Genomic DNA, 13,503 nt, shown 5'->3' with positions numbered 1-13,503 from the left:
AGTAGTAGCAAAGAAAAAACGGGGGGCTTTAAGAAGAGTCTGATAAGAAGAAAATATGCAGACAACGAAAGATATACGAACAGACCGGCAGGCAGACAGACAAAAAATAAACCCTCCTAATGACAAAAATCCAAGTAATAATATATGATATCAATCAATGTGGGATCTTCTCAGTCTGTCTGTCTGGCAGTTTTTGTTCAGCCTTAAGATATAAAATAAAAATGTCGAAAAAATTCTATGCATGGCTTAAGGCAGCAACACAACATTTCCAGTAACCGAATTGTGGCTATATTTGGCTTTGATTAGAATATTTTGAATATTTAATTGCATTAGCGGTATATATTGGCGTATCTTATATATCGTTCGAAAGTGTCATTGAATATGGAAATTAAAAAAAAAAATAAGAGACTCTTATGTTTTGTTGTGAGACAAATTATCGAAGATTAAAAGAAAATTGAATTCGCTTAAAAAGGCGCAGTTAAGGATATTAAAATATATGAGAATATTAATGAAGAAAAGTTAATTGTTTAATGTAAAGGGAAAAGAGGAAAAGGGAGCTGAAAAAATGTAGCATACTTTTGAGGGGAAAATAAATTGAAAAGAGTGAAATGTTATTTTTTTCTTAACCTATGAATGACGATTGGGTAGGAATATACGCAAGAAGAGAGCTATCTTAAAATAATTCTAGTACGTGTTAAGAAGGTATCCTTATGAAATTTGGTTTGGCGTAACGAATTAGTTAAAACAATTTCCCCATCATATAAGGATATGTTTTGGGAGAAAATTTTCGAAAGCCGGCTATTGTTTATATCCAAAACCAGTCAAACAATTTTTTTCCAAATTCTTAGGAGTGAGATTTCTAGAAACTGTTTCACTGTCTGGGAGACCAGCGTGGTCAGAGGTAAGCATGTCAGCCTATGACGCCGAACGTCGGTGTTCAAATCCCGGCGTGAACAACAGAAACATTTCCAGCGGTGGTTATCTCCTTAATAATGCTGCCTACATTTGTGAGGTATTCTGACATGTTAAAACTTCTCTACCAAGTCATATCGCTGTGTACTCATGAGAGAAGAATCCTTTTTCGCAAATGGAATGATCATTGGAAATTTAGTAGTAGTAGTTTTAGAGTCGAGTGGTATTTGATAGTTATCATATTAAAAAAAGGCCATTTAAGACGATAAGCCTACTACTTTTGACAGCAGATGCAATTTTATGTCAAAGTCATTAAAATGCATATTTCTTCGCTAAACGGTCATAAAATATTAAGAAAATATTTTTTTTTTTCAACTTAGTGGCTCGAATATAAAACAGAATTTTTGGTATACTTTTCAAACATTTAAAATTTTTTTAAAATCTTTTTTTAGGGACATTTTATAATGAATAATGAATATATGCAATTTAATCAAAATCGGACAAAGAAATTGAGGGTGAGGCGTAAATGGGTTAACATTAAGAAGTAAAAAAAGGAGCATACTTTTAGGGCAAATTAAAAAAGCGTTCTATGATCAGCCGGCCCGAATCTTATACCCTCCACCATGGATCCCATTCGTCTTTGGCCGATATTTCTTTATAGACAAACAAGATCCGAAATCGGCTTATAGTGGAGCTATAACAGGTTATGAACCGATGTTGATGGTCAAACCAAAACACTTCGTGTAATATTTCAGCCAAATCGGATAAGAATTGCGCCCTCTACAGGCTTAAGAAGCATATTCGGGAAATCGGTTTATATGGGAGTTATGCCAGGTTTTGGACCGATTGGAAACTTGCTCGGTACATCTGTTGGAGGTCACAGGAAAAATCCTCGTGCAAAATTTCAGCCATAAGAATTACGCCTTCTAGAGGCTTTAGAAGCATATCGGAAGATCAATTTAAATGGGAGTTATATCAGGTTTTAGACCGATTGGAAACTTAATCGGTACATCTGTGTGAGTTCGCAGGAAAAATCTTCGGGCAAATTTCAGCCAATTCGGATAAGAATTACGCCCTCTAGAGGCTCAAGAAGTATATTCGGGAGATCGGTTTATATGGGAGCTATATCAGGTTTTAGACCGATTGGAACCACACTCGGTACATCTGTTGGAGGTCATAGGAAAAGTCATCTAGCAAATTTGGCTTAAAAATTCGGATAAGAACTGCGCTCTTAAAAAGGCTCAAGAAGCATAATCTGGATATCGGTATTTATGAGTGCTATGTCAAAACGTGGATCGATTTGGTCCATTTACGATCCCAACCGACCTACATTAATAGGAAGTACTTATGTAAAATTTCGGGCTAGACCGATTTAAAATGTCATGAAGATCAAATAGAATGACGAAATAAGTATACCCCATCCTATGGTGGAGGGTATACAAATTTGCAATTAAACATTTTAATAAAAATATAAGTATATCTTTAGGAGTTTTCAATAATATGCAAATTGCAATTTGGCCACGAATATTTTATAAAGGAACAGGGCAAACTTCCCACACATACAAATGAGTGTTGTGCGATTCATAAATATCGCCAGCTTTAGGAGGGAATAAACAACGCTGAAAATTTTTCCTGAAGCTCTCGCTAGGATTTGAACCCAGGCTTCATCATCATAGGTGGACGTGCTGAACTCTACGCTACGATGCCCTTAGATATATATAGCAGATTTTCAGCAATATGTACACAATAACTTGGTGTCATAAGCTATACAAATTAATTTAAGGGGTTTACAATAAATTATAAAGCATATTTTTAGGAGTTTCTACATAATTACTCAATGTTATGCACCTAAAAATATATATATTCTTCGAGTTTTATACTTGAGGAGTTCATAAACCTATTTGTCTTTCGTTTCATAATATTTTCGGCCATTTTATAATGAACAAATTTCCATGGTTTCACATTGACTTTTTTTTAAATTTTTAAATTATTATACCCCTAAAACAACTCATTAACACTTTTTTAAATCTTATAAATATATACATACGCATATTTGTTAGTAATATAGAAAACAGTAGTATGAACATGGCTACAAAAACGACTTACCTAATGACATAATTAACACAAACCACACTTTGTGGTTTCAATTTGTCATAGACTATGGTGGCTTGAGTGACAAGCCAACAATAACCGCCATATTTGCCCAAGAAACGATAGCGGCATGTCTCACCCTGGCCTTTGGATAAAACTGCAAGAAGAGAAAAGACAAATGTACGAAATTAATCAAATGTACACACTTTGCCAAAAACGTATTACTTAGATTTCATTTAAAAAATTAACTCGAGCATAGCGAATGAAATTTTCCAATTGAAAAGTTTTATAGAGGAGCCATAAAATTAATTAAAATTAGCTTTGATGAAATGAGAAACAAAACATTCTAACGAAAATATACAAGAAAAATTTTAGAGAAACAAAAGGTATTAATTTAGGCCGGACCGAACTTTGGATACCCACCACATCGGATATGTATATAAATTAAACACATTTCGTAAGATCGTATATGGCAGCTATATCAAAATAAAGTCCGATGTGGACTCACATAGACGATTTCGTCCATTGTGATACCACAGGAACAAAAGAAGGAAGATAGCTTCTAGTTCCTACCGCTGAACCACCCAGATCGACTTAAAAAGCCCAACAAGTTCCAAATGTTCACATCCGTTACTGACAATTTACAGTCTATAAGCATGTTTTCGGAGTAGACAGTGACCTGTCATGAAGGACATAATGACTGAGACGTCTATTCTAGCCAAAGACAGCAAAGCGGTAGACCTTTTTAAGTCTTGATTAGACCACATAGATTTGGAATGCTCATAGCCCCCTCTTTGCGACTATCTGTCATTCGTTGCCCTTCGGGTCTGATCCTGAAAACTTAGCTTACATGTCGCTAGAAGCATACCCCATGTTTCCAGTTCTCCTGACATGTTTAAGTTGCTAGTCGCGCATACTCGTCCGCTTTACAATTCCCTGGGATATCTCTGTGGCCATGCACACAGAGCAGTTGAACATTCGATCTCGTTAAGAGGTCTGCGACATTCAAGGGTGGTTTTTGGATTTAGAAATACGTTCTCCTGTAGTCGTTATGACAATATATCTTAGCCACTCTACAATTTCATTAATTGCAAGGATCTCCGCTTGATACACAGTGCAGTGGTCGGGTAACCTTCTCTATATGACCAGTCCTAGTTTTTCAGAGTACACCCCAAAGCCCCCTTGGTCGTCTGGTTTGAAACCATACGTATAGAAGTCAATGAAACTTCTATATACCAGGGATATCTTAGTTCCAATCGGTTCTATCAGGAATTGTGGTACAGTACTTTTTATCAAAATGCGGCTCAGGCAGGGTGTCACCCACACTGCCTAGAACATCGGATATTATATCAAGGATAACACAGTGTCCGTAGCCGACTCATGACCGAAAAGAAGCCCCTTAGTCTCACAATAGTGGTCGCAGCAATTTGCCTCGCCTCCATGTCCAGAGGCTCCAGTTGTAGCATTAAATTCAGACCGTCAGATGGTGTCGTCCTCAGAGCGGTTGTGATGCATAAACAAGCCCTCCTTTGGATCCGTTTAAGTATTGAACAGTAGGTGGACTTATGAAGCGCCGTCCACCAGACCACAACATCATATAGCATTAAAGGTCTAACAACTGCAGTATATTTTGCCATTGGCTTTCATGAGAGTGTATGGGGCAGGAGTTGTTTTTCATGCCCTCTTCAAAATGTTGGATTTGAAGTTCAATTTCTTGTCTAGCAAGACATTGTCCATACATTCTCTGACTTCTGAATATACCCCATCGTAATAGGTCTAAAGGATGGAATCTACCTTAGCCTAGAGGTCTCAGATGTATCGTCCACGAAGCTGCAGGATTTCACCCTCGCCCTTGTATTATCTTAGCCTAGCCTTATAGACGTGCCAATCATGTGGTGCCCTTGGGGCTTTCGCTCTGTTGAAGAGTTTTCTGAAATCCTTCCTTAAACCAACCAGTTCTGGGGTCCACCATGGCGGTCCTTTCCCCTTGGCTTGGCATTAGGATATGCTAACATAAGCGAGTCATTCCTGGTAATAAAGGTCGGTTTATCCCCATTATTACAAATCGCCGGACTGCAACTTATAATATATTCGATAAGCAGCTCACCCCTATCGTTTATATCCGAACTTTTCCATATCTGGTGATGTGGGTTTGCATCACTTCCTACAATGGGACTCTTTGTCCCTTCAAATGCGGCTTCAACCAGCAACTCAAGGTTTAAAGGCGGCATTTCTAAACGGTCCACGAACCATTCCTCCACATACCCACAGACATGGAACCATGTCAAATTCTTCTGCCATCAAAGTGGTGAAGATTTATCTGCAGAAACCGGACCATAGTCAGGATCCAGAATTTTCCCCACTGTGACGTTAGCCTCGTTAGATCTTGTCATGATGAGCTTCCGTACGCATCCAGGGGCGGGTGAGAAAGCTTTGGAACCACTCTTCCTCACGACACTGGGCACTTACGGTGTGGACGATACCTCCTTAGATTCTTCACTAGCTGCTGCTGTCGAAGTACTTTTTAAGATCTGTTTTTCCCCGCTGGCGCAACCTTGAGCTCATTCCAAGCGGACGACCCACCCACATAGGGCTCGTCGAGTCCCGTTTCAACTTCTTCTATGGAAAATTTTGGCAAAATTTTATTTCTATAGAAAATTTTGTCAACATTTTCCTAATCTTTTTAATTTTTTTGTGATGTTTTAATATCTGTTTTGTTTTTTGATTGGAGTGTGTGTGTGAACATAGACTTTAACCCATTACTAAGTATCCTCCACGTGTGTGTTTGCTTCGACCCTTTATAAGATGTGCATTACAAATTACACTTAAAATCTCCCTAAAGGATACTTTACTTTCAATGCCAGACTTGTGGTTATTTTGCTTATGCTTCAACTTACATAAATATATGCTTAAGTTTAAGCCCTTGGGTGCCTCACGCAGTCATTTGTGTGGGCAATATTTTTTTTTTGTCTAATGAAATTATCTTAAGGACATTCTTTAATAAGAGAACTCAAGGGTTCGATTATTCACAATAATGAATACAACCAAAATTGGAAAAACAAGAAAGACACAAGCTATTATAGACAGAATAAGCCTTTAGAAGAACTAATTCCATTTATGTTAATTAAGTTTGCAAAACCTGCTGACACAAATTTGCTTTTGTGAGGTTGGTAGTGGGTTCGGAAAAAATTCTTTGAAGTATAAAAATTGAGAAGTTTGATCTTTTGTTGAAATAAATCTTTGAAGATGTGGAGATGAGATAGTTTGGATTCAAAAAACGAAATGTTTAAATAGTTAAGAATTTTTTGCCTAAGAGTATGCACCATATAATTTGTATAAAACATTGAAACAAAACAACAGAAATATAGATAAAATACAAGTTTGGTTCATAATCAATTTTTTCATTATTGATAAATAAGAAATTTTGTTAATGGCCAGCATATACTTAAGAAAAAAGTTCTTTGTTGCATAAGTGTCCTTAAAGTAGGTTATTATTTTTAGAACCTGCGCCATAGAAGTGGGTGAAACATTAATTTTTTCAAACCGTTCATGGAAAACCGTGGAAATATCCGTCAGATTTAATGAAAAATAACACTTTATTCTAAAAACTGAAGCTGACAAAACACTGTTTTTTGATACAGGTCGGCTTGGAATGTTAAGTGGTCCATATAAATCGATCTCCGTTCGATTTGTTCCCTCGTTTCCCACATAAGTCGATCCCCAATAAATTTTTTCCTTCGAAGCTATGTATAAAGGTTTTACATATTGTGTTTTTTCTCATTTTTATTGTGTAGACAGAAAATCTTTGATTACAATTTATAGTAGAATACCCTAAGATTAAATCCCTTATTTTTCATTATGATATATACAAAATGAATAACTTTATTGTTTCCCACATAAGTCGATCCCCTATAAATTTTTTCCTTAAAAGCTATATATTAAGGTTTTATATTTTAGGTTTTTTCTCATTTTTATTGTGTAGACAGAAAATCTTTGATTAAAATTTATATTTGAATACCCTAAGATTGAATCCCTTTTTTATTATGCTTTACAAAATGTATAACTTTATTGCATTTAAAAATCCACTGCCTACTTTTGGGTTACTGAAACAATGAAGAATTAATTTTTTTCACTTTTCTGGAATATAAACTAAAATTTATTACTTTTTCACCTGTGGCAATTTTTAATAAAATACCATTGCAAACGAACGTAATTGATAAATCCAAACTCTCACGGGAACCACGGGCCTCTAACCATTAAATATTTCAAACTTAAACCGCCAAAACACCCTCCATCTCTGGCAAAATATGTATCCCGATTGGCATTATTTCCATGTTTTTATGTTTACCTGTAATTAGGCACTAAATTTTTTTTTTGCCTGTTTGGAGGGTGGTGCAATTAGTTCTTGTTGCTTTGCTGCTTCTGTTTTGGTTATCGTTGTGCTTGTCGCAGGAAATAATTTACATTTGGCAGTAAGAGGAGGTGAGGTATTGTACTTCAAAGTGTTTGGCAGCATTCGGTATTTGGGGGTAGGCAAGAATTGGCCTTATTACATCAATAACGCCCTTTAATTTCGTTTTGGGTAATATGACTTAACCAAATGTGTACACGATTTTAATATGCTCTACACGCGGTTTTAACATCTTTGCCTTGTTTTGCGAAATTAAATATTCAAACAACTTTTGGTGTGTGCATAAACGACAAATGACATTTATAAAAATAATAATTTTTCTTAGTAGCGGAAATAATACGAGGGGTGTTAAAAAAATGTTGAAAACGAATTCTTTGGAAATAAAAGATTCACAAAAAAAAAATTAAAAAAATTTTGTAAAAAAAATTTTGAGAAAAATTTTTAGAAAAAAATTTGTACAATTTTTCTAGAAAAATATTGACAAACTTTTCTAAAGAGATGGCATTTTGACAATCTTCTATATATATATATAAATGAATTTGTGGGGAGTGGTCCGGAAGGATTAATAGGCTATACAATTTTTTGATATCGCAAGGGGGGCGGACCCTCCCCCTTACCTCAAAAGTCTAGGTGGTGCCTTAAGTCCAATAGGTTATTTGACGCATTAAAATAATGGGGAATCAAATTTGTGCTCAAGTGGAAGATGGTGTGTGGCGCACAACCCTCATATAGCCCTCCACCAAACGGCTGTATACACCAATCATGATAATATGGGGTTAAATTAAAGGTATAAGGTTGTGAACTGCGAATCTGATATCTTTATTCTGCTTATATGTAGCGGACCACCTCACCCCAAAACAGTCGATCAGTTGTAATGACCTAACAGAACATTGTGTGATTTAATAAATGTATGGGGACACAAATAAATGTAGGCCGCCATACCCCCAAAATTATAACGTTCAGCGTGATAGCAGGAGTTGCAATCATTTTAAGCTCATCGATAGACAAGACCAATTGACGTGCTGCTGGGCAACACTTTTTTGTTCAAAAGTTTAACATGGTTTAATAGTAAGAACCACCGCACCAAATATATAGAATGGCAAATTAGTTCCCTACCACAGAAAATCGTTTAAAATGGCAATATGATTTGACTTAAAAAAAGACTAAATGATGGCTTTTCAATAGGTAGTCATTTATAAGCAACCACCATACAATGATCCACCCCAAGCGAATTTTTAAAATAGCGTCATCTACTGGCTGTTAAAATTTGGATTTAGTTGAGGCAATTGAAAACAGTAGATGGCGCTAATTTGGAGAAGCCAACATGAACAGAGAGAGGGCATAGTGGTCAAAATTAATCATACAGTATTTATCTATGTTATGACAGACCGATAGGTTGTTTGAATAAAGAAAAATTAAATATAGGAATTTCGTTGCGGTTGTTTGCGGTATTATTTAATTATTATTTAACTTTCCCACCCAAGACGGTGTTTAAGGTAGTTTAAGTGTCAATGTTCGCCATAGAAAAAAAAATAGATATAGATACAAAAAATTTCTATAGAAAAAAGAATTTTGGATGTTGTCAAAATTTTAGAGAGAGAATAAGAAACATATTTTTGCGTGGTGCAAATGACGGTGCAGCGATGCGGGCCGGACTCAGCTATATATATACATAAAAATTTATATAGATAGCTGAGCCTTGCCCGCAAAAAAAAAAACAGATTTCGAAGATGGGTAGGGCGATTTACCGAAATTTTGTTTCCACACTTACAGTAACCTAAAAACAAAAATTTGACATCAAAATTTGGGGCGGGGTGCTTAGGAGGGCCGCCCACCCACAAAACCCTCCAAAGGGATTTAAATACCAATCACAACAATATTAGAATCAAATTAAAGGTATTTGAGTGTAGAAAACGTATCTGATATCCAATTGTGGGACTAAGTGTTTCGTGGGTCACCCCATCCACAAAAAACCCTCAAATGGATCTTAATGAAAGGTCTTTGGGAGTAGAGCACGAAATTGACTTTCACTTTTGGGAACAAGTCTCTGGTGGTCCACCACACCAAGAAGGACTTTTAGTGACCATTGCAATGTGGGGTTTAAATAAGTGAGATTTGAGTGTAGAAAAATCCACAGGAAAATTCCAAATTAAGAGTGTTCTTCTCCAACATAGCATTATCGGGCGCAGCAAAGAAAGTCGGGCTCAGGTAGTCTTCTTATATATAAAAATCAATTTGTGTTTGTTTGTTTGTTTACGGCCATAGCAATATGGGACTCACATGAAAGGTCTTTGGGAGTAAATCACGAATCTGATACCAATATTCGGAAAAAAGTGTCTATGGAATGAATTGACTGTAATTGACGACCATTGCAATATGGGGTTCAAATGAGAGGTATTTTGAACTAGAACACGAATCTGATATACTTTCACGGCCAAGTCACTGAGTGGTCATGTCTGCCGACCATGGAAATATGGGGCTCAAATGAAAGGTATTTGGGAGTAGACCACGAATTTGATATCAACATTCGGGACCAAATGTCTAGGGGACGTCCCACTCCCGCAACAACACCCAAATGGGACGTATATAATCACCATGGCAATTTGGGTAGAGCTCGATATTGATAGTTTTTAGGATCCATACCCTAAACCAGACATAATGATGACTTTTGCAATAAGGGGTTAAAACGAAAGTTGTTTGAGATTAAAAAACGAATTTGGTATCCAATTTTGAGGTCAGTGGCAATAAGGGGTTCAAATAAATGATGTTTGAGAGTAAAGCACAATGCTGATATTTTTTCAGGGCTAACACCCCTAAATCGGGCATATTTACAGACATGACAAAGTGAAGCTCAAATGAAATGTATTGGGGAGTAGAGCACGAAATTGGTACCCACTTTCGGGACCAATTTTCTGCGGGTTACCCCTTTCCCAAAACTCCTCCCAAAGAATACATATTTACCGACCATAGCAATATGTGGCTCAAATTAAAGGCGTTTGAGATTAGAAAACGAATTTGATAACCAATATTGGAGCCAAGTGTTTGGGGGACGCCTCATCCCATAAACTCGCCGTTGGAATAAATGTTATATGATAGGGCCAAGTGTCTGGGGAACAACTTTACCCCGAAAACACCCCTAAATCGGACATCACGAGAATAATGGGCTCAAATATGGAGTACATCTACATTAAATATGGAGTATATCTAACATCCAATCCTAAATGACCCTAAATTCGTAGAGCAATAAAGATGACATAGAATTCATATAAAAGCATTTATGTTGTTATGCTGTTAGCCAAGCGATAGACACTAACTATTGGGTTGCCCAAAAAGTAATTGCGGATTTTTTAAAAGAAAGTAAATGCATTTTTAATAAAACTTAGAATGAACTTTAATCAAATATACTTTTTTTACACTTTTTTTCTAAAGCAAGCTAAAAATAGCAGCTGATAACTGACAAAAGGAAGAATGCAATTACAGAGTCACAAGCTGGGAAAAAATTTGTCAACGCCGACTATATGAAAAATCCGCAATTACTTTTTGGGCAACCCAATATTTTCGTACATGGTTTTCACTTTAATTGTCGAAAATAAATATTCAAGTGAAAATTTTGTTCCATATAAAGCAAAAGAAGACGCAGCGGAGCGGGTCCTCTCCATCTAGTTGTCTATTAAAATAAAATGTTGACCATGGACTTTTGACAAAATGTCTATAAAAATAAAATGTTGGTCTAATTTTTTATAGACTCAAAATTTTGACAAAATTTTCTATAGAATTAAAATTTAAATAACATTTTCTATAGAAATTTTGCCAAAGTACTGATAAAATTTTCTATAAAAAATAAAATTAATATTTTTGTCTTATTTTTAATATATCCTAGATTACTCCATTAAAGAACACGGAGACCAATTTGACCCAATGTTTTGACCCATTTTACAGTAGTTATCATTTTTTGCGTTTATTGTATCATACATCGATGTTGAATTTAAAATTATTTTCCCCTTGCTAATTGAAAATTGGTATCTCCCTTTTTATTTAACTCCCTTCGAATTCTGTTGTTACACCATTTACATTAATTCTACTTTCTTTGTAGCATACTTCTTTTTATACGACATTAACTAATCTAATGTGTATAGCATACTTTTTGGGGTAAATGTTCTATAATTTACATTTCATTTAAAGAAATTACCCGAAAACTCATAGACAACTAGCATCGTGAATCCTCCCTACTACTATTAATACAAATTCAGATTTGCTGTTGAGAAAATTTAATTCAATCTTTTCTAGCAATTTAACCACCATAGCTAACATTCAAAGTTGGTCGGTACACATCACACCAAAATCACCGTCATCGCAGCAACATTATTTACACTTGAGTGAAATTTTCTGAAATAGTTAATTTCAACAAATTTAGCTTCAAATCACACACATCACGTGCATGTCATGCATGAAATTTTTCCATAAACGAAACGTTTGTGAAGAGAAATGACAAGGAAAAATAGGAAAAATACAGCTAAAACCATCATAGCCAGTCTTCGGGCGGGATGTTGAACAGTGATTTTAAATTATCAAAAAAAAATTTAATTAAATAGAAACCACAATAAAATAAAAATTTTCTATAAAAAAAAATCTAACCAAATTTTATTTAAATAAAAAATATGAAAAAATTTTCAAAAAAAAAATACACTTTGACCAAATTTTCTTTGAATATGGAGGATTTTTTATCTAATTCCGTTGAAAATGTTGTTATAAAACAAATTTACAAAAAAAATCGAGAAAAAATGTGAATTTCTTTCATTAGAAAATTAAATAAGGAAATTCTGCAGAATTTATTTTTTAAAAAGGTAAGGGGGTAGCTGAGTTGGTAACGTGTCTAGTGCGTTAATCGGAATAAATTTTCTTTAAATATAAAACTTTTGTTATAAAACAAAATTAAAAAAAAAAATTGAGAAATATTTGCATATTTTTTTTTTACTAAGAAATATTACAAAAAAATTTTAATATGGTTGAAAATACTTCTAACCAAAGATGAAACGCGTCTCATAGTGGTTGGTGTGTGTTGTGATTTCTGGAAATCCTTTTTCCATTTCCAAAGAAAAATCTCCGATCATTCAGCCCGTCTCGAAAGTGAAACAAACGATAACCAAATTTTTTATAAATCAAAATTTTGACATAATTATTAATTAAAAAAATTGTGACCCAACATTTAATTAGAATAATATTTGACAAAAAATTAATTCAAATTTGGTTAAAATAGTTTATTTTTTAATTTTCTATAGACAAATTTTTCTATTGGTAAAATTTTCTTTAGAAATAAAATTTAAGTTTTTAAATCCCTGTCCCTACATCCAAAGACACATTGGTTGGCTTTGTTTTTCCCATGTTTTCTTACTCACATGTAAAAATATTCAACAGAATGCAATGTGATATAAACAATTTACAAAACAATTTCTCTTCTTTTCCTAGGATCTTTTGTATGGCAGAAATTAAAAAAAAATAAGCAAAAAAAAAAATAGAGGATACTTTGAACGTCTTTTGGTCTCTATGGTAGATTGTGCGTTCGATCCTTCTCGCATTTACCATTACAGCGAAGAATATATTGTGTCAAGATGATACTGCATATAATAAAAGTAAAAAGTAAAAAAAACACCAAAAAAACAATGGACCAAATAGTAGCAAAGTAATCTTAGAGCATATGTGTCGTAGATTATGAAAAGCTGATTTCAAAAAAGTTAGGGAAAAGATGTGCAAGGATAATTTTGGACAAAAGAATATTTCATTGGAATGATAGTTTTTTAGGGTATTTTTGAAAACTTTAAAATGGCTTTACCTCCTAAACAATGCGTCCTATAGGAAAATTGGCCATAATTTGTGGCTCCATCATTACCCTTTTCAAACATTAAAATGGCTGTATCTCCTAAACTATGCGTCGTTAGGTTTAAGTGGCAATCTGCCATCAGACTCACTTAGACGTTTTCGTGCATTGTGATACCACAGGAACAGAAGAAGGAAGATGTCTTCTAGTTCCTACCGTTGAACCATGCAGATCGCTTTAAAAAGCCGAACAACTTGCGAAAGTTCACATCCGC

General features: G+C 34.8%; 1 protein-coding gene across 8 annotated transcripts in view; it reads right to left on the bottom strand.

The window, feature by feature from the left end:
* Positions 1 to 13,503, bottom strand: part of LOC106086794 (protein similar) — a 479,262-nt gene that overhangs the window by 242,152 nt on the left and 223,607 nt on the right. For all 8 annotated transcript variants that reach the window (XM_059362061.1, XM_059362062.1, XM_059362063.1 and 5 more), the window contains one exon: positions 3,019 to 3,160. In XM_059362061.1, the coding sequence (XP_059218044.1) occupies positions 3,019 to 3,160 (142 nt within the window). The remainder of the gene's footprint in view (positions 1 to 3,018; positions 3,161 to 13,503) is intronic.

Source organism: Stomoxys calcitrans, chromosome 2 (assembly GCF_963082655.1).
Source record: "Stomoxys calcitrans chromosome 2, idStoCalc2.1, whole genome shotgun sequence".
In the NCBI taxonomy this organism is placed as follows: Eukaryota; Metazoa; Arthropoda; class Insecta; order Diptera; family Muscidae; genus Stomoxys; species Stomoxys calcitrans.
Note: the sequence above shows the minus strand (reverse complement) of the source record. Positions and strands in the feature narration are given on the sequence as shown.